General features: G+C 44.4%; 1 protein-coding gene across 1 annotated transcript in view; it reads left to right on the top strand.

The window, feature by feature from the left end:
- Nucleotides 1-24,829, top strand: part of COL22A1 (collagen type XXII alpha 1 chain) — a 994,625-nt gene that overhangs the window by 854,289 nt on the left and 115,507 nt on the right. Inside the window, exons 41-43 of the mRNA XM_086966258.1 lie at nucleotides 13,705-13,782; nucleotides 20,343-20,378; nucleotides 21,080-21,133. Of these exons, the coding sequence (XP_086822384.1) occupies nucleotides 13,705-13,782; nucleotides 20,343-20,378; nucleotides 21,080-21,133 (168 nt within the window). The remainder of the gene's footprint in view (nucleotides 1-13,704; nucleotides 13,783-20,342; nucleotides 20,379-21,079; nucleotides 21,134-24,829) is intronic.

The following is a 24,829-nucleotide window of genomic DNA, read 5'->3' as shown; positions in this document are numbered from 1 at the left end:
GCAGAGATGCAGGACAAGGCACGGCAAGGTAAGTGTTTACTTTATTTATCCTTTTTTTTAAACACTGCACACCATTTCCTCGTTCCTATCCCCACCTGAGAGCCCACACCGCACCCGCCCTGCCACCCACGAGCCACTGGAACTCCATCGGTGTTACAGCTAGAGGAATACAGAGTAACTGTTTCATTTTATTCCAAAATGTAGGCGCCCCTAAGTACTGGGAACCAAGCACTGGACACCACTGCTGTAATACGTTTGTGGAGTGCTGGAGTTGTTCACTTTAAATTTTGCATTTTAAATAAAAGGGAGACACACAATGAAAGTGAAAAACAAGAAATCTAGAACGTAGTTGCGATTTAGTTTGAACACTATTAAATTGATATATTTCAGATGCTCAAACAATAAGCATTGCATTTGAAGGTGCACATGAATGGTGAAAGGGACACTATCACGTACCCCTCTACCACTGATCGCATTATTTACCCAGGGCGGTAAGCAGCCGCGGTCCATCCTAATGGGCAGAGGGCCTTACCCCCTTACTTATTGGCCACTATAAAGAATGTCTGTCAGGCTGAGCAAAGGACAGCCTGTCAGACACTGTTCATTTTCAGGTCAGGCAGCCAGGAGCTAGACATGCGCTAAATACTCAGGCTCCTGGCTGCAGAACTGAACTTTGTTGGGCTGAAGTCACAGCTCCCGTGAACATGACATCTTCAGCCTTGCAAAGCACCTTGAGGATTATCTTCAAAGTAGGGACAGTGGCTTGATAGGTCCAGCATACAGGCCCAGACAGCTATGAAAAAAACAAGGGTATGCAGTTCCTAAAGGTAAGGGGGGAAGAGGGATTTATACGTTAATACCAGGTGTTGGTAAGGAGAAGAAAAGGTGGAGATGGAATAGCTCCAATTAGGAGCAAGAGCCCTCATACACACCGAATGGTGTCATGCTTCATCATCGGGCAGCTCCTTGTTGGGCCGGTGCTGCAATGCCCAATGGGCCCTGCAGGGGGGCTCTATGCTGGAGGTCTACTCTGGTTGCCGAAGTGAAGCTAAAAGGTAGTGCTGGAGAGTATTGTGGTGAGTAGAGATGGGAAAAGGTGAGTTTGGTTTAAAAATAGCTACCGGAATCCCTAAAAATAATTTTATTCACTGGTTCCTGTGCTATGCGTAAAAGACAACTGACTAAAGAGTCGTGGCTGAAGAGGGGAGATTATACCTGCTTGAGCTCAGGGTGATGTATGTGGTGTGAAGGTGGCTGACATTGTTCATGCCCTATATCGTCCAGAGGGATCTAGGCCTTTCATCAGGACCGGGCGATCCTCATCTACTCGTATGGGTATATGTAATGAATGTCCCGGCCCCTACAGTCTGGACTCGTGCGGTAGCCCTGTGTGGAAGTGAAAACAATTAAAATGAGGTAAAGTGATGTATACCTTCTGGACAACACCTGGAACGGGGGCAGGGGTCTGTAGGCCCCAACCATGACATCCAGGGCACTCCCAATATGACGAGAGAATAAGAACTCAACTATAGCACCGGACCCACCCACGTCTGCCCGTCACCAGGACGTTCAATATAGGGCATGAAACATGTCGACCACCTTCACACCACATACATTACCCTGAGTGCAAGCAGGTATAATTTCCCCTCTTCAGCCACGATTCTTTAGTCGGTTGTTTTTTAGTCATAGCACAGGACCCTGGCGAATAAAATTATTTTTGTGTTTCTGGTAGCTTTTTTTAAACCTCACTCACCTTTTCCCATCTTATATCACACACATACGCCCCGCCACTTCTTTTTACCTACACTTTTGCAACCACAGAGAACCTCCAGCAAAGAGCCCCCCTGCGGCGCCGGCCCAACGAGGAGCTTCCCGATGATGAATCATGACACCCTTCAGGCAGTGTGAATGGGTCTCCCAGATAACATTCCAGGAATACCTTCAGTGAGACTTCCACCCCACCAGGATATGAAGGCAATCCCTGAGGTAGACGCTGGAGTCTTCTTCACCGCAAAGTCACTTCAGAACTGAAGAATCATCAAGTAGATAACAACAAATTCCTGTTATTCTAACTCCTTAATTTCACCAAAGGACTGAACGCCTTTAGGGGCACAGGCATCAAAATTGTAAATTGCAAATACCTAATTCTGAATTCCTGAGAATCGTAATCAGGTAATCGCAATTTACAATGCATGAAACTCAAAGAGTTTCAGATTGCGATTCCTAGGACGTCGCAAAGCGCTCTACCTCATTATTTTAATGAGGTATCACAATTTGCGACCCCTTAGAAATCGCAAAAATCGCAGGGATGGTGGCCTGCTGAGGTCAGCAAACCTACCATGTCTGTGATTGCTTTTAAATAAAGCAATATTTTTTTTGCAAAGAAGCCCATTTTCCTTAAAGGAAAACGAGATGCTTTACAAAAAGTAAAATGAAAAGTTTGCTTTTCACTTTTTAAGACCAGGCAGTGGTCCATAGGAACACTGCCTTCTCTTTAAAATGCTTTTACGGCCATTCTCAAAGGGTAAGAAGTGCCCCAGGGCCCCCTTCCCATTTGCAAATTGGTTACCACCTACTTGAAGTAGGTGGTAATATGCAAATGTTTTGCAGCCACATTCACTGTCACAAAACATTCATGCATACCGTTAGGATTCGTTATTTGGAAGGATGCCATAAACATGCCCCTATCAGATACCGAAATCCAAACCCATTTTGCGATTCGGTAACAGGTTACCGAATCGCAAATTGGGGTGTGCTGCATCTGATAAGCATTTTTTGCATTCTCAAACGGGCCGGTTCTGCGAATCTCCGCGTTTGCGAAGGCAAAAATGCTTGATACATGTGCCCCTTATAGCTCAGCAGATGGTCAGGCAGTCTGCCAGTTTGGTGACAGCAGTTGACTCTGCCCCACTGCAGGAAGATCAGCCGCCACATTTGGAAAGCATGACTGCCTGGCAGGTACCGCTTTGAGTCGTTGTTGCTGAAAACTAAAAGGCAAATGTCCCTGATGTGCAGGGAGTTCTCTTCCTGCACATCAGTAACATTTTCACATTTTTGTTTCCAGGGCACCATACATTACTTGTTTTTGCTGCAAATAAATAACTCGGTGATAACAGCCCTGCCTTAAATAGGATAGGGATACTGCCACTGTGGCTCAGTGGTTCTTTAGGGGATGAACCACGGGATCAGGAGCTGGCAGAGCTGACTGAGGCTGCAGTAGTGTAAGCCTAGTCGAGGCAGTGAAACTGCAATACTAGCAGAATGGGGGATCCACCATATTTTAGAACATGGGTACTCACAAACAAGTCCCCAGGGACCATACAGTAGGGGTAATGAAAGGTGGGTGTCGAGGGACATGAAGCAGATGCATGGTGCGGACAACAAACTGAGGGGCATATTATCAACAATGGCGATAAAATTATCACCACTTTAGCGGCAGGAAACTGCCACTAAAGCGGCGATAATGGGCCTGATAATATATCCTTGTGAATTCTCATAGCAGCCCAGGTTCTGGTGTTAACCTGGGCTGCTATGGCAATTCACAAGGGCATATTATCAAGCCCATTATCGCCACTTTAGCGGCAGTTTCCTGCTGCTAAAGCGGCGATAATTTTATCGCCATTCTTGATAATATGCCCCTCAGTGTCTTGAAGTCTGTTTGCCACCAACACTCTATTCTCATACACCAAGAATTAAAGTCAAAGCATTAACTTCTAATGGAAAACATGAAAGGGAAACAGATACTCATCTGGTGGCTGAATTGCAAAAGTGAAACCAGAAAACCTTTACTTATACACATTTCAAAGCTTTCTAAATGTTCCTGATCTTTCAAGTGAACAGCAGCCCAGGGCTGCTGAACACCAGGGGGCTGCAAATAAAGGTCAGGAGGGCTGCATGCGGCCCCGGGCCGTACATTGAGTATCCCTGTTTTAGAGGATGTCACAGATCTACCAACCTCTACATCACCCTATGAGTCCCCGCCTCTAAATAGCTTTGTGAATATATCTATACTGAGTTCTATCCTCAACCACTGCCTCAAAAAGAATCCTCACTAGTTTATATAAAAAAAGCTATATATTCACTAGGATGACTGTATTTCATCCCATTTGCTGCAAAATTATACGATTTTCCAGCCCGAAGAACAAACAAGAGGGGTTAACACAGTGTTAGCATTGAATATTAGGCAATGGTGTTGCTAAATATGCATTGGCAGTATGATGCTAGCAGAATATACTGTTATTCCACAGGTAATGGTTGCAAAGCCACATTGATGCTCAGAATGTAAAATCAAGGATGATCCCTGCTGCATTTTAATGAGGGAGAGAGACCAGGGTAGAGGCAGCCAGTGGGAGATTAATTGGATGTAAGATAGCACAAGAATGCTGGGAGGATAGTTTTACAGCGTGCCCTCCAGGGATGAAAAATGTTCTAATTAATGTACTAGGCTGATATCACCCCTCTTTGTATAATAGCCCTCCAGGGCATGCTGAGCAGAATAAAGAATGAATAAACAAAACATAGCTCCTACTTCAGCAGCACTGTTACTTCAGCTTAAAAGCATCATCCCTATTATGACTCTTAATGGGGATAGTAAAGACTCTAATTTGATTGTATTGAGGCAGTTAAGTTAACAAAAGTGCTTGGGTTATTATCCAGAAATCTTAATAAACAGCAGGCATTCTTTACTTTCTTTCTACTTTTCTAATGGAATTTTTGCCATTGAGCGGCCTCCTGCTCTACAGTGGGAAGGGCTTTATAATGAGACCCAACCTCACTACTTCTATTGTCATTACCCGAGCACCAGTGACAACAGACAGCAACACCTATGGGAGGCAGAGTAAAGAGGATTCAGCACAATGAAGATTACTGGAAAGCACACTCTTTTGTTATTCTTTTACTGTGTTGTTTTTGTTAGGTGCTGAATTGGCTGGCAATAGCAACAGAGCAGCAGTGAACACAGATTTAGTCCACAACCTAATTAATCACCAACTGCACTGGGAAATGTGAAAATCTGAAATATTAAAAACTGAGAGAGCTTTCTCAAAAATGGCAATTTCATGCATATATGTATATATTACCTACTGGCGGTCGCCAGTCGGGAGTTATAGTTAGGACGTAGCTTCCGTAGGAAAAGCATTTCTTGAGTTGCCTATAACTTTGGCACTGCTTGACACATCTTTTCAGAAAAAGTGCTGTACTCTGTCTGGTTGGGCATGGACAGTTTCGGAGTGATCCGTTAAGCAGGGACTGAGAAAAAGAAAAAGGCGGGGTCAAAAGAGTGTGTTTCCCATGTTAATTCCCATAGAGATTTTCTACACGGCTACAGCCTAAACTGCTGAACGGAATTGCAACAAATTTGGCAGAAATCTAGGTCTTGGTCTAAAAAGCAATCTTTTTCCGATTTGGTGTAACTCTGTTCAGTAGTTTTTGAGATATTAAAGGAAACCCAAATTTGTATATCTAGATGCACTAACCCTTCACAAATTCGTCCGATCTTATACAGAGATGTGACTGTCTGCCAATACTTCATCCATGCCAACACTTCATCCAGGAAGTGTTGGCAGCCATCTTGAGACTCAGACTCAGCCATGTCCCAAACAAAAAGTATAAAGTAATAGAGGATGGGGCAGAGTAGGAATACCCTGACCACCTAGCCCTGGTGCTGGGGTCACCCGGGGGCCCAACCAAGGCAAAACATCTTTTTATTTTTCCAATTTTTGCCACAATTTTATGATGGATTAGCAAATTTGTGGAAAAGTGGAAAAAAAGCATGGTCTACTCCGCTTGTTTCTAGTTGAGCCCCCGGGCGGGCCAGGTTCTGCGAGCCTATTATTACATATAATATGGGGAAGGTGGCCCACGCGACCCCCTCTTCATAAATATTTGGCCTGGCCCATGGGATGGGGTCCCCAGGGCCAAAATCTGCCTGGGAGGGGTGATACAATTGTTCCCCCATCGATTCTTGACCAGGCCCCTGGGGATGGGTCTGCAGGGCTAAAATCAACTTTGGTAGGGAGCCTCCTCTCCTTGTAAAAATAAAAAAAACAGTCCATGGGTCTCCCTTTTAAGTACCCTGAGTATGCAAATGCTCAAAATCATCTGCAAGCTCCACTTATTTGACCCACCCTGTTTTACTTAGTAGTATGCAAAGGTCTACCAGCCTTTTCCCACATTGATAGACAATTTACCAAAAGACCCCTGAGCGCGTTTACCTCTGATTTTGGTGATGCCTTCTTGATGCAGGGGAACATGAGGATGTCTGCACCGAATGAAGAAGCAATTCATATAGTTAAGAGGAATTACCTCTGTGTGGTGGAGATTCTCCTGTGTTGTCTCGTTGTCTTCTCTTGTCAAGGATTCATGTTATCACAGATTTGTGGATTAAGACACTACAGGAAGTATCACTTTGCTGAAATTACATGCAAACAGGGTTATCTTAGACATTACCTCATGGTCCTTCTCACAGCTGTGGTGTATAATATGCACTAGAGATGTACCCAATGAGATAGCACGTACTAATTAACCAGTAGAAAGTACTGCAGCTGGGTAGACATTTTTGGCAAAACTGTTGACTCTTGGATAAAAGGGGTTCCATTATTGCCCTGATACGCATTTCACAGAAATTAAACTTCAACAGCAAGCACTTATAAATATAAACATAGCAGGTGCCCCAGCTGAAGCTGCACTTCGGTAGAGCACAAATGATTATAACTTTTTGAGCTTCGCAAAGGAAGTGTGTGTCCTCTTGTATTACATTGAAAAACTATATGAAATTCTTAATGGAGGTGAATTCATCATTAATCTATTGAAGCCCAATCTTATTTGTAGTGACTGTGATTAGTGGTTTCTTTTTGTCGTCTTGTTGTGAGAGCAGAGTCCACTGTTCTCCGTTTAAATACTCGAAGTATGCAAATGCCCAAAATCCATAGCACCACTCACATGCCTACTCATCGACATACACAGGCACTCATACACCCACTCACAGACCAATTCGGGCACTCACAGACTCACACAGGTACTTACACACCCACTCATGAAGGAACTCACAGACCTACACAGGCACTCAGACACCCATTCACAGACCTATACACACACTCACACACCCACACAGGCACTCACAGACTAACTCACAAACCTGCACAGGCACTCACGCAGACCCACACAGGCAGTCTCACACCCACTCACAGACCCACAGACATACTCACACACTGACTCCCAGACCCATGCACACACTCACACATTCACTCACAGACTCATACAGACACTCATATCCCCTCACAAACCCAAACAACCACTCACTTACCCACTCAGACCCATAGAGCCACTCACACAGCCACTCACTGACCCATACAGCCACTCACACACTCACTCACAGACCCATACAGCCACTCGCACACCCGCTCACTGACTTATACATCCACTCACACATCCACTCTCACAGGTTACAGCTTATAGTTCAAAAATAAAACTATTTAAAACATAGAAATTCATTGGAAACCAATCAAAGGTTACGTGGACGTTATAGTTAGGAAATACTTTAAAAACAGAAATTAACTGAAAACAACAAAGAATACAGGGACATTATAGTTAGGGAATAGAATTTAAAAAAATCAGAAATTCACTGAAAAGACCAAAGGTTACAGGGACGTTATAGGTAGGATCAGATTTCACTTGTACAAAACCAGTGAAATTCATCAGTTTTAGTTAACTGAGCGAACTATAACTTGCGCCCCACAATGCATTTCTTATGACCTCATATATTACATCTCTCGTGACATGGTCATTGACATCACTGATGACATCACCGATGACATCTCAAATTACGTCACTGAGGACATCACTATGTCTTCTATGTGTGGCAGGTGATGCGTCGATTTCTTCAGCCACACAGCAAGACCTGTGTAGGAGCGGGTAACTCAGTTATCAGTGACACGGTGCTCAGGACTCGGGCTGCAGTGCTCTTTCAGCTGCACGGGAGACGCTGCATTGATTCTTCAGCTATATTGTTTGCTGCATCAGAAAAAATAGGCGCTGAAGAGTGGTGCGTGGATTTTCTTCTCTTCTTTGCAGTAAAGCCACCTCCAAGGGCCCAGAATTTCAATGGGCACCATTTGGCAGGTCAGAACTCCCAGCAGAGGAGTTCAGGGGCTGCAGGTGAAGCTTTTGATGGCCCTGAGAATTCTTAACAGGAGGCAAGCACACAAAAGCCCTTGCCAAGCCTTGGCATGCAGGATACAAAAAGCAAAGTTCAGTCATTTCAAGTTAGAAGCAGCAAGCAATAGGCCAGCACAACACAGCAACAAGCAAAGTGGCAGTTTCCCTCCTACAGCTTCTCGAGCTCTTCTTGGCAGAATCTCCTGTTGGTGCCAAAGTGTTTTGAAGTAATGGTGTCATAGCTCCAGTACTTATATCAATTTCTGCCTTTGAAGTAGGCAAACCTCAAAGGAAAATCTTTGTAGAGCACAAGACCCTGCCTTTCCCTGACCTAGCTCCAGGCACACTACAGGTAGTTGCGACAGCTTCTGTGAGAACAGGCACAGTACTAGTCAGGTGTTATTGACAACTCCCCCCACCGCTCTTGCTAAGGAAGACCCATCAGCCTGGTGATGTGCCATCAGGATATGCAAGGCACACTTCAGTTCCCTTTGTGTGACTGTCTAGAATGAATGCACAAACAAGCTGCTGTCATTCAGACTTGGATCCTACAGACAAGCAGATGCACAGAATGGATAAGCCAGACAATTCTCACTTTCTAAGAGTGGCATTTTCAAACGTGCAATTTGAAAACCAACTTCACTAAAAGATGTATTTTTAAATTGTGAGTTAAGGACCCCAAACTCCAAATCTCCATCTCGTCCTAAAAGGAAGTTACACTTGTAAGAGGTTACAAGGCAGCTCCAATGATAACCTATGGGAGAGATAGTCCTTGTAATAGTGAAAAACAAAATTAGCAGTATTTCACTATCAGGACATGTAAAACACACCCGTACATATCCTACCTTCAAATACCTTGCACCCTGCCCACGGGGCTACCTTGGGCCTACTTTAGGGTTGACTTACATGCAGTAAAAGTGATGGTTTGGGCCTGGCAAGTGGGTGCACTTGGCAGGTCAATATGGAAATTCAAAACTACACAGACACTGCAGTGGCAGGCCTGAGACAGGGTAGCAGTGCTACTCATGTGGGTGACACAATTAGTGCTGCAGGCCCACTAGTAGATTTGAATTACAGGCCTTGGGCACACACGGTGCACTTTACTAAGGACTTACCAGTAAATAAAATATGCACATGACTTACAAGACTGTAGGCTTAAGGTAAGTAGGAGCCAAGATACCACCAGCAGTTTTGATTTACCTGCCCTGGTGTGTCCGGGTGGAGAGTTGCTGGTCACAAGGGTAGCCTCGAACGGTACTCCTGAAGTCAATGGTGAAAAGTTGCAAGAGGGGACTGATAGAACAGTTCGGTAGAACCCAAAGGTTGGTGTAGGCGTTGGTGGTGTCTGAACTGGACATACAACAAGCCTTGGTTGCTGCAAATGCTCCAGTACTCAGGGTATTGCTGCTGGGCGTCTCCAGGACCTCCTAGAAAACATAGAACTCTTTCTGGGGTGCTGCTACCTAGGTAAACCCAGGGGTTGGCAGAGCGGTGTACTAGGCAGATGTGGTTGGTCCCTGCAGGCTTCTCCACTTCAAGGGAGATTTCTGCTGGTTGTTGGGATGCTGGATGGTCCTCCAAGGGTTTTGGATAGGATGTGCTGATTATAGACGTCACGCTTGTTGAGTACAAGCAGCCTGGCAGGGTTTGGCACAAATCTTCGGTACAGGTCCTGGTTTCTTGCTCAGTCAAGAAACAAGGGTTCCCAGTAGTCAAATCTGTGTTTCTGGTGTCAGGAGGCCAGCTAAATACTCAATTTAGGGGCATTAAGAAAAGTGAAGAATATTATCTGATGGGCTACTTACCCTTGGGGTCACTACACCCCCATATGAACACTTCCAATAGTGAGTGGGCATAACCGTGTCCCAAAGTTCCTAATTCCATCAAAAACAAGATGGTGTAACCCTTCTTTAATGGAGCGCATCAGGCAGCCCACCTTAGAGGTGTGATTAACCTGGTGGTACAACACGCCTACCTGCGTAGCTAATTTCCCACCTGTCCTAGTGCCAAGTGGGCATCAGGGCAGAGGGTGGCATCTCCCAGGTCTGGTGGAAGCCAGGGTCATAAATCAAAGGCGGCAGAGGCTTTGAAGCCTCTGTCCTTGATGTGCTGATTTATTAGCAAACACAAAAAGATGATGGACGGAGTGCTAAAACATTTCAACCACTCAACCCCAGTCAAGATATCTGGGTTGAATCCATTGTTCTTTTGCTCACTATGCCACCCCAGTTTAGATCCAGCCATATGTTATGTTATGTTATGTTATGTTATGTTATGTTATGTTATGTTATGTTATTACAATTGTTATAGCGCACTACTACCCTTAGGTGTCTAGGCACTCAATGACCCATACTATACAGAGAGCTTTGCTTTTGAATAGCCATATTTTTAGGTTTTTCCTGAACTCTATCTGAGACGGTATCTTCCTAAGGGTAAGCGGGCGAGAGTTCCAGTGCCTAATGGTGCTTTGACTGAAACTCATCCCCTCTTGTTGTCCTGATTCTGTAGGTGGGCATGAAAAAGGCAGTAGCCGAACGCAGTTGTCTAATGGGGTAATGCCAGTTAAAGATATGCCAAAGAAAACATGAACCTACTCTGTGTAAAGCCTTATGTGCTAAACACAGGGCCTTAAATTTCACAGGATGAGCTACTGGCAGCCAGTGCAGCTTTTGTATTCCAGCCCTAATGGACTGGTGTTTGGGGACATTTAGCACCACTCTAGCAGCAGTATTCTGTGCTGACTGCCGTCTTCTAAATTGACTAGACTGTAGATTCATATATAAGGCATTACAGTAGTCTAGTTTGGATCAAACAAGGGACGTTAGAACCGTCTTTCTAGTGCTTTCCGGAACAAATGGACACTTTTTTTGCACTGTTCTGATGGTGAGAAATGCAGAAGACACCCCCTTATAAACTTGTGATTTAAAATTTAGCTTCTCATCTTTTATGACCCCCACATTTTTAGCTTTCATTACCGGTGTGGGAGGGAGGCCCAAGATGCATGGCCACCAGACTGGTGACCAAAGGGGGGCCAGTTTTCCAAAAATGCACCACCTCGGTTTTACTTGAATTGAACTTCAAACAGTGTTTTCTCATCCAAGAACTCAAGGAGATCATGCATTTGTGCAGATTATTAGCATGATCGACCTCAATGGTTGAAATAACCAATTGAGTATTGTCTGCGTACGAAGTCAGAATTAGATTAAAACTTCTGATCAGTGGTGCTAGTTCAGACACATATCTATTAAAAAGTGTAGGGCTCAAAGAGGAGCCCTGTGGCACCCCACATGGCAGCATAAAAGGTCAGGATTTAAAATCGCCCAGTTGCACTGTCTGAGACCTATCTGCGAAAAAGGACAAATGCAAATGCAGCGGACAAGTCAAGGAGGATTAGGGCTGCTGATCCCCCGCCATCTAGTGTAGCACAAATCTGCTCTGTGGTCTTAATTAAGGCTGTTTCAGTACTATGGCATGTACTGAAGCCAAATAGGCTATGGTCTAGATCATCATTCGGTATTAAGAATTTTCTTAAATATTTTAGCAGACAGCGGTAGTCTTGCAATTGGCTTTCAGTTGGCCGGATCCTTTGCATCAAGATTGTTTTTTTTTTCATAATGGCAATATACAAGTCTGCTTCCACAATGTGAGGAAGGTACCTTGTAAAAGCATTTGGTTAAAAATGCCAGATAACTGAGGGCTAATGATGTGATTAGTGTTATGCAATAATCTTGGAGGGCAAGGGTCATCGGGAGAACCAGACTTCGAAGAAGGGTGGCAACCTGCATTGGGAAAGTAGCAGTAAAGTTTATTAAGGGTATTATGGCTTTAACTCCCTGATCTAGTCGGCATTTTGAGGGATATGTATGGCAAATTGGTCGAAGATCTGATCTACCTTTGTTTTGAACGTCTGGGTCAATAGATTGCAAAAATCTTGAGTACAGTTCACATTGCTATCCTTGATAGTAGTAGTCATATGACTGAAAAAAGTTATTTACTGGAGTTTCCTGCCAATTCTATTTTCTGCATATAAAAATGACTCTTCTCCGTAATTCTTTTTTTCTTATCGTCTGCTAGCATAAGCTTATATTGTTCTTTTTCAGCTGCATCATAGTTTTTCCGCCATTATCTTTCTTGTCTCCTGCAGGCTTGTTTGTCTAGTCTTAGGGCTTCAGTGAACCATGGGGCAGAAGGATTTTTTCTATTTTTATTAACCTTGGTCATAGGGGTTAGTTTGGTAAAGTTAAGTTCTAGCCAAGATGTAGAACCTCTCGCTGATCCATCTGCTTCCAACTCAGGAATAGGAATACTTTGGATTAGCTGGGTTTGAAAATCAGTCTTAACCCTCCTCCTCATGGGACCAGCCCAGCCCAAACTCCGAGGCCAGGTCCTCCCTGGACCGAAACAAGCACCCCTCATCAGCCAGGCTAGATTGAATCCAGTGGCGCAGCGAGCAAGGGACCCACGTCTGGGCATACCCTTGACCACTTAGGGTCAACATAGCAAACACAACAAGATGATGGACGGAGTGCTGAAACGTTTTAACCACCCAACCCCAGTCAAGAGATCCGTTTGAATCCATTGTTCTTTTGCTCACTATGTGACTGATTCGTACTCCGTCCATCATCTTGTTGTGTTTGCTATGTTTGTCCTAAAAAACTGATTACACTAATGATCCACAGAAGCTCAATACATTGCCACCACTGTTTTTTGTGATTCACCCAAGGAATGCATGGACAGTGGTCCTATGCCCACCACAAGGACACACTTGGTCTGCTCCTTCAGGTCACGGCATAGGTTCTTCACTGCACTACACCAGGGACTGGACTATGGCTCGGCCCACAGATTATATGAGATTGATGCCAGGGCAAAAATAAAAAGTAAAAATGCCAGTTTCAAAAGCAGTCGGGCACTCAGAGAGGGGGGCACACTTGTGGACCATGCAGGGGGCATTTCACTCCCCACAGCTCTGCATACTCAATGTGACTGTCAGTCCTTAACAGTATTTGAATGTCATGTGGGTACATAAAAATATGAATCCAAATAATTTGGATCAGAAGAGCTAGTGGAGGAATGTTAAGGTTGAACAATACTGGCGATAAACTACACCACGAATCTAGGGAGTACAACCATCACTATAGAACATTATTTAGTAACTTTTGTTCCGCTCCAATTAAAAACACATTTTTATTAAATCTGTTAACTTATACAGCAGTTGACAAATGCTGAATAAAATCATAAATATGCAGAAAATAGTTCCAGTGCCAGCAGTGGCAGGGCACATTTTCAGTAACTAATGCGGAGCACTAAGGATGCTACAACTTTTCTTCTTTCCCTAAGCGCAATATCATTTTACATTTGTAAGCTTAATGATATTCACGTTATACTAAAAACAGGACGGGTCTACATAGGCCCTGATCTGCACAGAAAATACACTTAACTGAAAATAGCTACTGTATTTTGGCCTTGTAAAATAAATAACATTGGATTTTTTTTGTAAGTGTCTTTGCACCTCTTTCCAGAACTTACTTTTTCTTGTTTTTGTCTTTGAAGGGGGACAGAGGGTCTCCTGGACTTCCTGGGCAACCTGGAGATCAAGGCCCAAAAGGATTTGGAGCTGCGGGACCCCCAGTAAGTATTCCTAGTAAATGTTTTCTACTCCTTTAAGACATTACTTGATGTAGGAGGCTTTTTGCTTAGTCTGTATCAAAGAACTGGAAATAGTGAGAAGAAATCACTTACTCTATCTAAAAACTATAGTAACCAACGTGATCCTAACATAATGCAATCCTGGCATGATCATAAGGACAACACACTCGAAATATTAATTTCATCAATGTTTACAAATGTGGGCTTCAATTTTTCAGAAATCCTGATTCAGGATCAAACTGGGATTTGTCCCAAATCAGAATTTCAAGATGCTCAAAACCATCACATCAGTGCATTTCATGTTTAAGAATTAGAAAGAAACTGCCCTGTTACCTGTTGTCTGGGGTGCAGAACTCGTATAGATGCAATAATTCCATATCTGGTAAATATTGCACTATGTAGAATCACTATTTATTTATTGGCTGTTAGGTATTACCGATATAGAGGTGTTCAACACTGATGTAACCTTTTTTACGTCACTGCTGGAAACCCTGCCTGATTGATAAACTGAGGTAATTTCTGCATAGGGTGGCGACTAATGTAATCCTCTTTATTGTGGCCACCATGATGCCACTAATAATATTTGTAGCTCGGGATGATTTCTACGGAACATAAGTAGATCTAAGTAAAGAAAAGGTTGAGACCCCAATTTAAGCAATACAGGTCCAACCTTACTCATAGTCGAATATTAGCATGAAAAGTTCATGACCCGTTGTTTAAGGTGTACAGGTTCCCATAAGCCAGGTACTCAATCCAATGATCCTTCCCGACACACACATAGGCACGCACGCATGCATGCACACACACACACGCGCTCTCCAAGGAGTGTCATGCTATTACAGCTTTTCCCATCCTTATCTGAACAACTGCGTGGACTCTTACGGTCTGTAATAATGTGTCCTTTTACTGTAAACCGAGTACACTATGATGAATGAGAGTAATTACACATTGTCATGGTATGATAAATTACACAACCAGAAAACATCTCAGGTTTGTTACTGTAGCTTTCATTACAGGGGCTGCTGCAATACATCACCCTCGGCTAATCCTTTATTAAGCATTCCATTGTGACTTTTGGCTTCTCTGTGGTTGCTTATAGGCTGATTGCCGAGCAGGTTACCTGCAGCTAAAGTTTGTTTTTACTCTGTTCCCTCTTGATTTACATCTACATCTAAAGGTTGGTGGTGGCACCAGGGTGACCCCGAAATTCCAAGGATGAGTTGAATGCAGTATCTCAAGCAGTCTAATAAGAATGCTGTATTCTACATTGCCAAGTTGTAGCACCTGTTACCAGCTTTTCAGCGCCTACTGAAAAGGACATAGACCAAACATGGAGCATTTGATGGTTCACACATATTGCAAATGTGTTGCAATGAATGAACATATACTAATCGTTGACCTAATCAATATACAGCATGTTGGAATTGGCCCTTTTTGCAGGGTTATCCTCAAACTTTTTGCTTCCTCCTCCTATTTTTTACTGACCTGTTGTTGTTGGCTTTAGGACTCTGGGCACTTTACCACTGCTAATCAGTGCTAAAGTGCATATGCTGTCTGTGTAAATTGTTATTATGATTGGTTATCCATGATTGGCATATTTTATTTACTGATAAGGCCCCAGTAAAGTGCACTGAGTGTGCCAGGGCCTGTAAATCAAATGCTGCTAGCGGGCCTGCAGCACTGATTGTGCCACCTACATGAGTAGCTCTGAAAAGGTAAATCAGGCCTGCCACCACAGTGCCTGTACACAGTTTGTCAACTGCAATGTCGACTTGGCAAGTGAACCCACTTGCCAGGCCCTAACTTTCCAGTTTCTTGCATGTAGGACACCCCTATGGTAGGTCCAGTGTACCCCCCTGGGCAGGGTGCAGTGTAAGTGGAAGGTAGGACATGTACTGGTAGGTGTAACAAGTCCTAATAGTGAAATACTGCCAATTTTGTTTTCACTATTGCAAGGCTACCTGTTCCCATAGGATAGAATGGGGAGTTAGCTTATAACATCTTATAAGCATAACTACCCCTGGGAACAAGGTAGGAAAATAAAGTTTAGTATGCCTGAACTCAGAATGTTAAAATGCATCTTTTAGCAAGGGTGATTTTTACATCTAACACAGCCTAATATATTATTCCAGTTCACAAAACTGGGGTGTGCTGTTTGCTCACCGTTTGCACACCGTGGAGAAGTGTGGCTCAATGGTTGGAGCGGCAGACCCTGATGCAGAGGTCTAGCCCGGGACCAGGGTTCAATTCCCGGCCTCGGCGGGTCTTGGGCTCAAAATTCCACGGACCTGATAATTCTCGCCTCGGTGCCTATTCCAATCATAGAGTCCCACTCTGCAACTCTGGGCAATAGCTTGCTTAATCTCCACAACGGCCCCCACAACGCTAAGGAGGCTTGGCCTCCACCTTGAGGGTGCCCAGGAGTGGACGCCTCACAGGGAAAGCCAGGATGGGTTCCACAGCGGTATTCGTACAAGCGCCTTGAGACCCTTGCGGGTGAGTAGTGCGCTATACAAGTATCAATTTACATTTACATTTACACAAACTGATTACAGAACGCATGTGTAATTTAAAATGTGACATATGTACTAAAAGGTTGCATGGAAAATTGTCCATTTGCAAGGGGTGGTAAAATAACCTTACTAAGGCTACTCTCAAGGCAGGCCGCAATTTGCAAGCCCATGTGATTGGCTGCAAATGCTGGGATAGACCATGTAAGAGACAGCAGACCTCCATCCTTCCATTTACATTCCCAAATTATAAACTTTAAAAATAAAAAACAGCCCATGTATAATAAATGCATTCATATGGGATGCTTTGTGGGAGGAGGCAGTTCTCCACTGATCCACTGCCCCTTCGTTCTGAACCTGCAAACACAATCCCCGATGAGGAATCTGTCCCATGGGTAGAGCTTCAACTATGGGAATTAGTTACTACCCCAAGTCAATTGCAACTGATAAATGGTTTGCAATTACAATTGCTTTCTCAGACCATTGATACATTCCATTGCAAATTCCAAATCAGAGGAGAATGCCTATTTATGGCCTCCTCCTATTTGTGGTTCGTACTGGATTGCAAAAGCCCTTGGCTCGTAAAATGGCTTTGATATATTTTAAAATGATGTTTTGTGGTTGCAAACGATTTGCAGGAATTGCAGGCTTTATGATGACTGCAACAGACCTTGGTGTACGAGGCCCTCACTTTGGTGTGTAGAGAACACCCTGCACCTAGATGTTTATAGAACACCCTGCTGCTAGCTTCACCTAGGTGTGTATGGAAAACCCTGCTACTAGCTTCACCTAGGTGTGTAGGGAACGGGAAACAACCTTTACATCGTGGATATTCCACCGCAATACTTTCACAACCACGCAATACCATTACTACTCAAGTCATTACATCGACTTGCAGTAGATGGCGCTCTAACATAAGGAATAGTATAGTTTACTATTCCAACACCTTCCCTACTGTTGCATAGGCTGGAGTTGGAAAAGTAAATTATACATTCCTAATGTTACGGCGCCATCTTCTGCAAGTCGATGTAATAACTTGCCTAGTAATGGTATTGCGTGGTAACAACGCGGTCGTTGTAACAACCGCGTTGTGAAGGTATGCGATGTAATGGCTTGCATAGTAAAGAGTCATATTCGGAACATCCTGCTGCTAGCTTCACCTACATGTGTAGGGAGCACCCTGCTGCTAGCTTCACCTAGGTGTGTAGGAAACACCCTGCGGCTAGCTTTACCTAGGTGTGTAGTTAACATCATGCTGCTAGCTTCACCTAGGTGTGTATTAAACCGCCTGCTGCTAGCTTCACCTATGTGTGTAGGGAACGCCCTGCTGCTAGCTTCACCTAGGTGTAGGAAACACCATTCTGCTGGCTTCACCTAGGTGTGTATGGAACACCCTGCTGCTAGCTTCACCTATGTGTGTAGGGGACACCCTGCTGCTTTCACTTAGGTTTGGAGGGAACACCCTGCTGCTAGCTTCACCTAGGTGTGTATGAAGCCGCCTGCTGCTAGCTTCACCTATGTGTGTAGGGAACACCCTGCTGCTAACTTCACCTAGGTGTGTAGGAAACACCATGCTGCTGGCTTCACCTAGGTGTGTATGGAACCCCCTGCTGCTAGCTTCACCTATGTGTGTAGGGAACACCCTGCTGCTTTCACTAAGGTTTGGAGGGAACACCCTGCTGCTAGCTTCACCTAGGTGTGTAGGAAACACCCTGCCACTAGCTTCACCTAGGTGTGTAGGGAACATCATGCTGCTAGCTTCACCTATGTGTGTAGTGAGTACCCTGCTGCTAGCTTCACCTACGTGTGTAGGGAATGCCCTACTGCTTTCACTTAGGTATGTAGGGAATGCCCACCTGCTAGCTTCCCCTAGGTGTGTATGGATCACCCTACTGCTAGCTTCACCTAGGTGTGTAATGAACACCCTGCTGCTAGCTTCACTTAGATGTGTGTGGAACAACCTACTGCTAGCTTCACCTAGGTGTGTACGGAACACCCTGCTGCTAGCTTCACCTAGTGTGAATGGAACACCCTGCTTCTAGCTTCACCTAGGTGAGTAAGGAACACCCTGCTGCTAGCTTCACCTACGTGTGTAGGGAACACCCCGCTGCCAGCTTCACCTAGGTGTGTAGGGAATGCCTTGCTGCTAGCTTCACCTAGGTGTGTAGGGAACACGCTGCTGCCAACTTCACCTAGGTGTGTAGGGAACACAATGCTGCTAGCTTCACCTAAGTGTTTAGGGAGAACACTGCTGCTAAATGTACCTAGGTGTGTAGTTAACACCCTGCTGCTAGCTTAAACTAGGTTTGTATGGAACACCCTGCTGCTGGCTTGTAAATCCCCCGAGTTACTATGCCCAAAAAGGACTCCTGGTGGCTACACCACCTTTAATAAAATGTCAAATTCATGTAGTTTTACGACACAAGACGATCACAATCATGATCTATCATGAAATGCATAGGTCATTGCGATCAACGACTAGAACCAGTATTTATTAAATGTTTATTTACTTAAAAATGTCATAGTGGCAGGAACGCCAGCATTTGAAAAGAATTACTGAAAAAGTCACACTTAAATACAAAGTCTTGGAGAAATGCAAAATTGTCTTTTGGATAAAATATTTATGATGAACAAGACGACGCTAATTCCAGAAGCTTGTTAAATTGAAAAACTCACATAAAGGACGCCATGAAAGTCTATTTTCTACAACTGACTGAATTGGCAACAACCAATCGCTTTAAATTCAGGGGCAGATTTACAAACCCCATGCACCACATTTACGCCGCCGTTGCGTCACTCCTGTGATGCAGTGGCGGCGTAAACTATGCACCACGTTGGGCCCTATTTACAACATGACGAGTCTAGGGAGATGCGTCACGTTGTAAAGCTCTGATCCACATGAAACCTGCGTTAGGCGTGGGCGTTCCGGCACAGGGTGGGCGTATCGGCACAGGAACGCCTCGTAAAAGTGACGCAGTGAAATCTACAAGATTTCACTGAGTCACTTTTACGTCCATACTACGTAAAATCCCTGCGCCTGCTTGAAGTAGGCGTAAGGAGTGACGCAGCATGTTAGGCATAGGGCACCCCTGAGCATTGCTGGAGCTGTGTTGTGATTGCGACATGACTCCAGCAATGCGCCGTCCTTACGCCACAAGATGCAACACGCATCGCCCTATCCTTGCGCCACGGTGCGCCGCATTGTAAATGCAACGCACTTGTGGTGGCGCAGGGAGGGAATTGCGTGTCGCATCCCTTCTGATTTGCAGAGATGCGCCAGAACTCCTAAATCTGCCCCTCATTACTTAATTTGTTAAGAAATACGTGCTAGGGCTCTGGTCAGAACGCCACAGCAGCTCGCACCACCCACGTACCTGCCATCACTGCCAATGACAGTAGTTACACAACTACTAACCATCACACGGCTAAAGTGTGATAATTCAGACTGTTCGAGTTCTCCAAAGATATAAGCATGGTTTGGGAGGCAGGTATTAGTTGCTTTTTGCTTTTTACTTGAAATAATGAAAACAAAGAGTGCATGTGTGTTTGCGTAATTGTGAGTAATTTAGTACAACAATCCTGAGGCACAGGAGCAGCAAACGTAGTGACTGCGACCGGCTGCTGCTGTTTGAGTTCTGTTGCATTCTTAGTGTAAAGTGCAGCCTCGTGTTCAATATGGGTGCGGGAGTGTATTCTGTGCTATGAAATAGCACCATAGGTTGGGTTCCGCTCCTCACATAAGTCTATGTTATTTTGCATGTGCCGGCTACTGCCTAATTCTCAATTTATGCCCTCCATAAAATCACCAACACATTGTAGTGCTTAATCACCACTTTAAAACTGATGGCAAACATGTTTTGAGCTAATACTGTATATTCAAAATGTATATATCATTAGCAAATTTACTATGTATAATGCAGAATAATTTTGATCTATTTCTCAATGTGAATGATTAACGACTAAGGACTGCCATTTAAGCACTTCTTCAATCAAGCAGCTAATACTTAATTCCTCTTTGTGTGTCCTTTTCAGGGCCCTAATGGACCACCAGGAGAGAAAGGAATACCAGTAAGTGCCTAGTGAAATCATCATCAGTGCTCTTTCTTCTGATGCTATGAAATTGATGGATTGTGTTTCACCCAGTATTGCTCTCTTGGAGAATATTATATACAGCTATACTGCATTATAGGTGAAAAACAAATATAGAAAGTGTGGTACCCTTGGAATAGAGTATATCTTGTGTTGTATCCTCGGAGAAGAGAAAATATAGAAAGTTTTATATCTTTGGGTAAAAGTAGATATAGAGGTTGCTTTGCCTATGTTAAAGAGCAGATATAGATACGGTTGTACTCTTAGACAAGAGCATTCCTTGATATTGTCATAACATGGGAGAAGAGTATCTCTAAATAGTATTATATTCTTGGAACGGTGCAGAGACAGGCAGTATTGCATCCTTCATTAAAAGCAGACATAAATATTGTTGAATCCTTGGATACCAGAATTTATGGACCACACTCTTGGAGAAAATCTACTTGAGAAATGTTGACTAACGGCTAGCGTAATGAAAGGTGTAAAATGCGAATGATTTTCTTGCTGTTCATCAAATGTTCAAAACATATCATATTTACCTAACGTTCACCTACATTCTCCTACAAACTACACAATTAGGTTTCCTGGAAACATCCATGAATTGGAATGGAAATTGAATGTTTTCATATTCTTGTAATTTCCCATATTTGAATGACTTAATCTTTATGTTTCTTTTCAAGGGACAAAGAGGGCCGCCCGGTATTACAGGGCCACAGGGCCCACCAGGACAGGATGTAAGTAATGACATATATGTTTTTGATTCTCCTTTCAAATATTCGGATGCAATTTCTAAAAACGTTTACATGTAGCCAAAAAGAATTGCCATTGTCCATAAGCCATGTGATTTAGAATGCATATCAAAGTATGCCCATATATTGAATTAGAGGGCTCCAAGAAGAGATGTGATATTGCAGCTCTTTCCGCGAGATGTTTTGACACCACTCACTATCAGGTATTGTGATCCTACAAGTATAATGCAGATCCAGATATCTGCATCAGAGAGTTGACCTTTTATAAAAGTAGGAAGACTTGAAACCAGATAAAAAGTGTAGATGAAAAAGTAGCCATTTAAAGGGTCATATTTCCTGTGTCTCCCCAGCACAGAATATGCAGAGGCGTATGGTGCTATCACCATCAGATGAGATGGAGCATGCAGTTAAAATCCAATTTTCATGAACACATGCAGATGTTTCACACAGAATTTAACTTAACTGCATCATGAAAAAAGACCAGTGAAGTAACATTTGCTAAAATCGTATGTAAAACATGTAAGCAACAAATGAAGTCTGGGCCACTCTGATCATTACCATGAGGCAGGTGGCTTTGGCGAGGAGAGCTCATGGTTAAAACTGTCAAAATGATGCCTCCTGTGGGTGAATGAAGAGGAAGAAAATGCCATTTTCATGTGATGATAAAGACAGTGGGATTACACCACTCTGTCCAAAACATAGGTGCCGGATTAGTTCCTGGCATTTCTTACATGATCTCCATATGAAAGACTACCTGACTGGTTAAAACTCTGCATCATGCTTGCCCTGTCTGTGGCACTCGTTTTTCTATGTCATAACAGAAAACTCACCTTTGAAAGTCACATGTGATGTTGGATGTCTGCATGAGATGGAAAGTTCTTTCAGGAGGTCTTAGAAGAGACAGGAGACAGGACAGGCCCCTTTGAAGTTAATAAACTTCCTGGGTCAATATTAACAGGCCTTTCTACACTGAAAAGGAAACACCTTCCCTCACCCAGTTCATTGTCTCTGATTAGGGGTGCAGTTTTCACAGACATTTCACAACTCAGCACACTGGCTAGTGAGCTCATTCAAAGTAGCCTCTAAGGGCTCCAGGCACAGTAAAAGTACTTTCCTCAACCTTAGGTTTCCAATATTGTTAGACCTGTCATCCTTAGGGTGGTCTTCCCTCAACCTTTTCTTTGTTTACCTCCACTTTTTGCTGTATCTTTTGTTGGCCTTAGAACTTTTACCACCTCTAACCAGTGCTAAAGTGCATGTGCCTTTTCCCTAAAACATGGTGACATTGGTATATACCTGATTGGCATATTTAGTTTACCCATAAGTTCCTTGTAAAGTGGTACACCATATACCCAGGGCCTGTAATCTAAATGCTACTAGTGGGTCTGCAGCACTGATTGTGCCACCCACACGTGTAGCCTTTCCAACCTATCTCATGCCTGTCATTGCAAGGCCTGTGTTCTCAGTTTACTGCCACTTTGACTTGGCATTTAACACCAATTGCCAAGACTTAAACTCCCCATTTAATACCCATAGGCCACCCCAAGGTAAGCACTAGGTAGCCCTAAGGGCATGGTGCTGTATAAGTAAAAGGCAGGATATGTTCTTTTAAGTATTACATACCTGGTAGTGACAAACAGCTAAAATTGTTTTCACTACTGTGAGGCCTACTGCTCTTATATGCTATTGATCACACTCCTGAGGCGGAAGCCGAGAGAGCGCGCAGCGCATTGCTTTTGTTTTTAAAATTGAAAAATTGTCACTGAATAACGTGTGCTAGCTTTTAGAAAACTCACCACAGCACTCTGCAACTGCCAAACAATCGAGCACTTTACCCAGCTCACGTAGCGGACTCTAACGCTGCCAGCTGACTCCTAAATTGCTCCACTCCTCGGACGCTCGCAGCGCGAGGACTCAGGCCACGCCCACTTGTTTGGCCACGCCCCCCGAGACGACTACTTAAACGCTGAATAAAAGCGCCAGGTAGCTATTGATCACACTCCTGAGGCGGAAGCCGGGAGAGCGCGCAGCGCATTGCTTTTGTTTTTAAAATTGAAAAATTGTCACTGAATAACGTGTGCTAGCTTTTAGAAAACTCACCACAGCACTCTGCAACTGCCAAACAATCGAGCACTTTACCCAGCTCACGTAGCGGACTCTAACGCTGCCAGCTGACTCCTAAATTGCTCCACTCCTCGGACGCTCGCAGCGCGAGGACTCAGGCCACGCCCACTTGTTTGGCCACGCCCCCCGAGACGACTACTTAAACGCTGAATAAAAGCGCCAGGTAGCTATTGATCACACTCCTGAGGCGGAAGCCGGGAGAGCGCGCAGCGCATTGCTTTTGTTTTTAAAATTGAAAAATTGTCACTGAATAACGTGTGCTAGCTTTTAGAAAACTCACCACAGCACTCTGCAACTGCCAAACAATCGAGCACTTTACCCAGCTCACGTAGCGGACTCTAACGCTGCCAGCTGACTCCTAAATTGCTCCACTCCTCAGACGCTCGCAGCGCGAGGACTCAGGCCACGCACACTTGTTTGGCCACGCCCCCCGAGACGACTCCTTAAACGCTGAATAAAAGCGCCAGGTAGCTATTGATCACACTCCTGAGGCGGAAGCCGGGAGAGCGCGCAGCGCATTGCTTTTGTTTTTAAAATTGAAAAATTGTCACTGAATAACGTGTGCTAGCTTTTAGAAAACTCACCACAGCACTCTGCAACTGCCAAACAATCGAGCACTTTACCCAGCTCACGTAGCGGACTCTAACGCTGCCAGCTGACTCCTAAATTGCTCCACTCCTCGGACGCTCGCAGCGCGAGGACTCAGGCCACGCCCACTTGTTTGGCCACACCCCCTTCTTCCCCCCCTCAATCAACCTCCATAAAATGTGCATATGACGGAAGCGCAGCGGACGAGCGCAGCGGGAGCGCCTAAGGCAAGCCCGTCTGCGCCCGTCCGCGCCAGACCGAGCCTAGAGCCCTCACCCCTGGCCGGTTCTGATCCGCCCCGAATCAAATACTCACAAGAAACTCTGTACCAACTCAGAGATCCGTTAAACACTAGATGTAACGGACCTATTACCCCGGAACAGGAGCTTCTTAGCTGCCCTATCTGCGCCTACAGGGCTACGCCCTTATCCCACTCCGAACCTGCCTGCCTGGAGATGGCCCTGCTGAACTGCAGGTCACTCCCTAAACACCACGTTGAAATTAACCTACTATTAACAGAGTCAAACTTGGACGTTCTGTTTTTAACAGAAACTTGGCTGTCTGAGAGCTCCGACCCGGACATTATCCAAGCACTACCTCCTGGGTACCTCATTAAAACCCTCAATAGACCGACAGGAACGGGAGGGGGCATCGCGATTATCTATCGTGACAACCTCGCATGTCAATTCAAAGACAGCCCCATTCTTGACAGTGAAAATGTCCTCTTTTCTTTACATCTGCCACCTTCTACCACACTAACTGGGGTGTTAATCTACCGTCCGCCAGGACAGGTAGGGTGTTTCATAAACTCACTCATTGATGCCATCTCCTCCCTGGCCTGCGGGACGCCAAACTTTACAATCCTCGGGGACTTAAATCTCCACTTCGATGATCAAGGCAATAAACTTGCCACAGACTTAAAAACTGATCTAAATTCCCTGAATCTTCAACTACTCAGTAATGATCACA

Source organism: Lissotriton vulgaris, chromosome 4_1 (assembly GCF_964263255.1).
Source record: "Lissotriton vulgaris chromosome 4_1, aLisVul1.2, whole genome shotgun sequence".
Taxonomy (NCBI): Eukaryota; Metazoa; Chordata; class Amphibia; order Caudata; family Salamandridae; genus Lissotriton; species Lissotriton vulgaris.
Note: the sequence above shows the minus strand (reverse complement) of the source record. Positions and strands in the feature narration are given on the sequence as shown.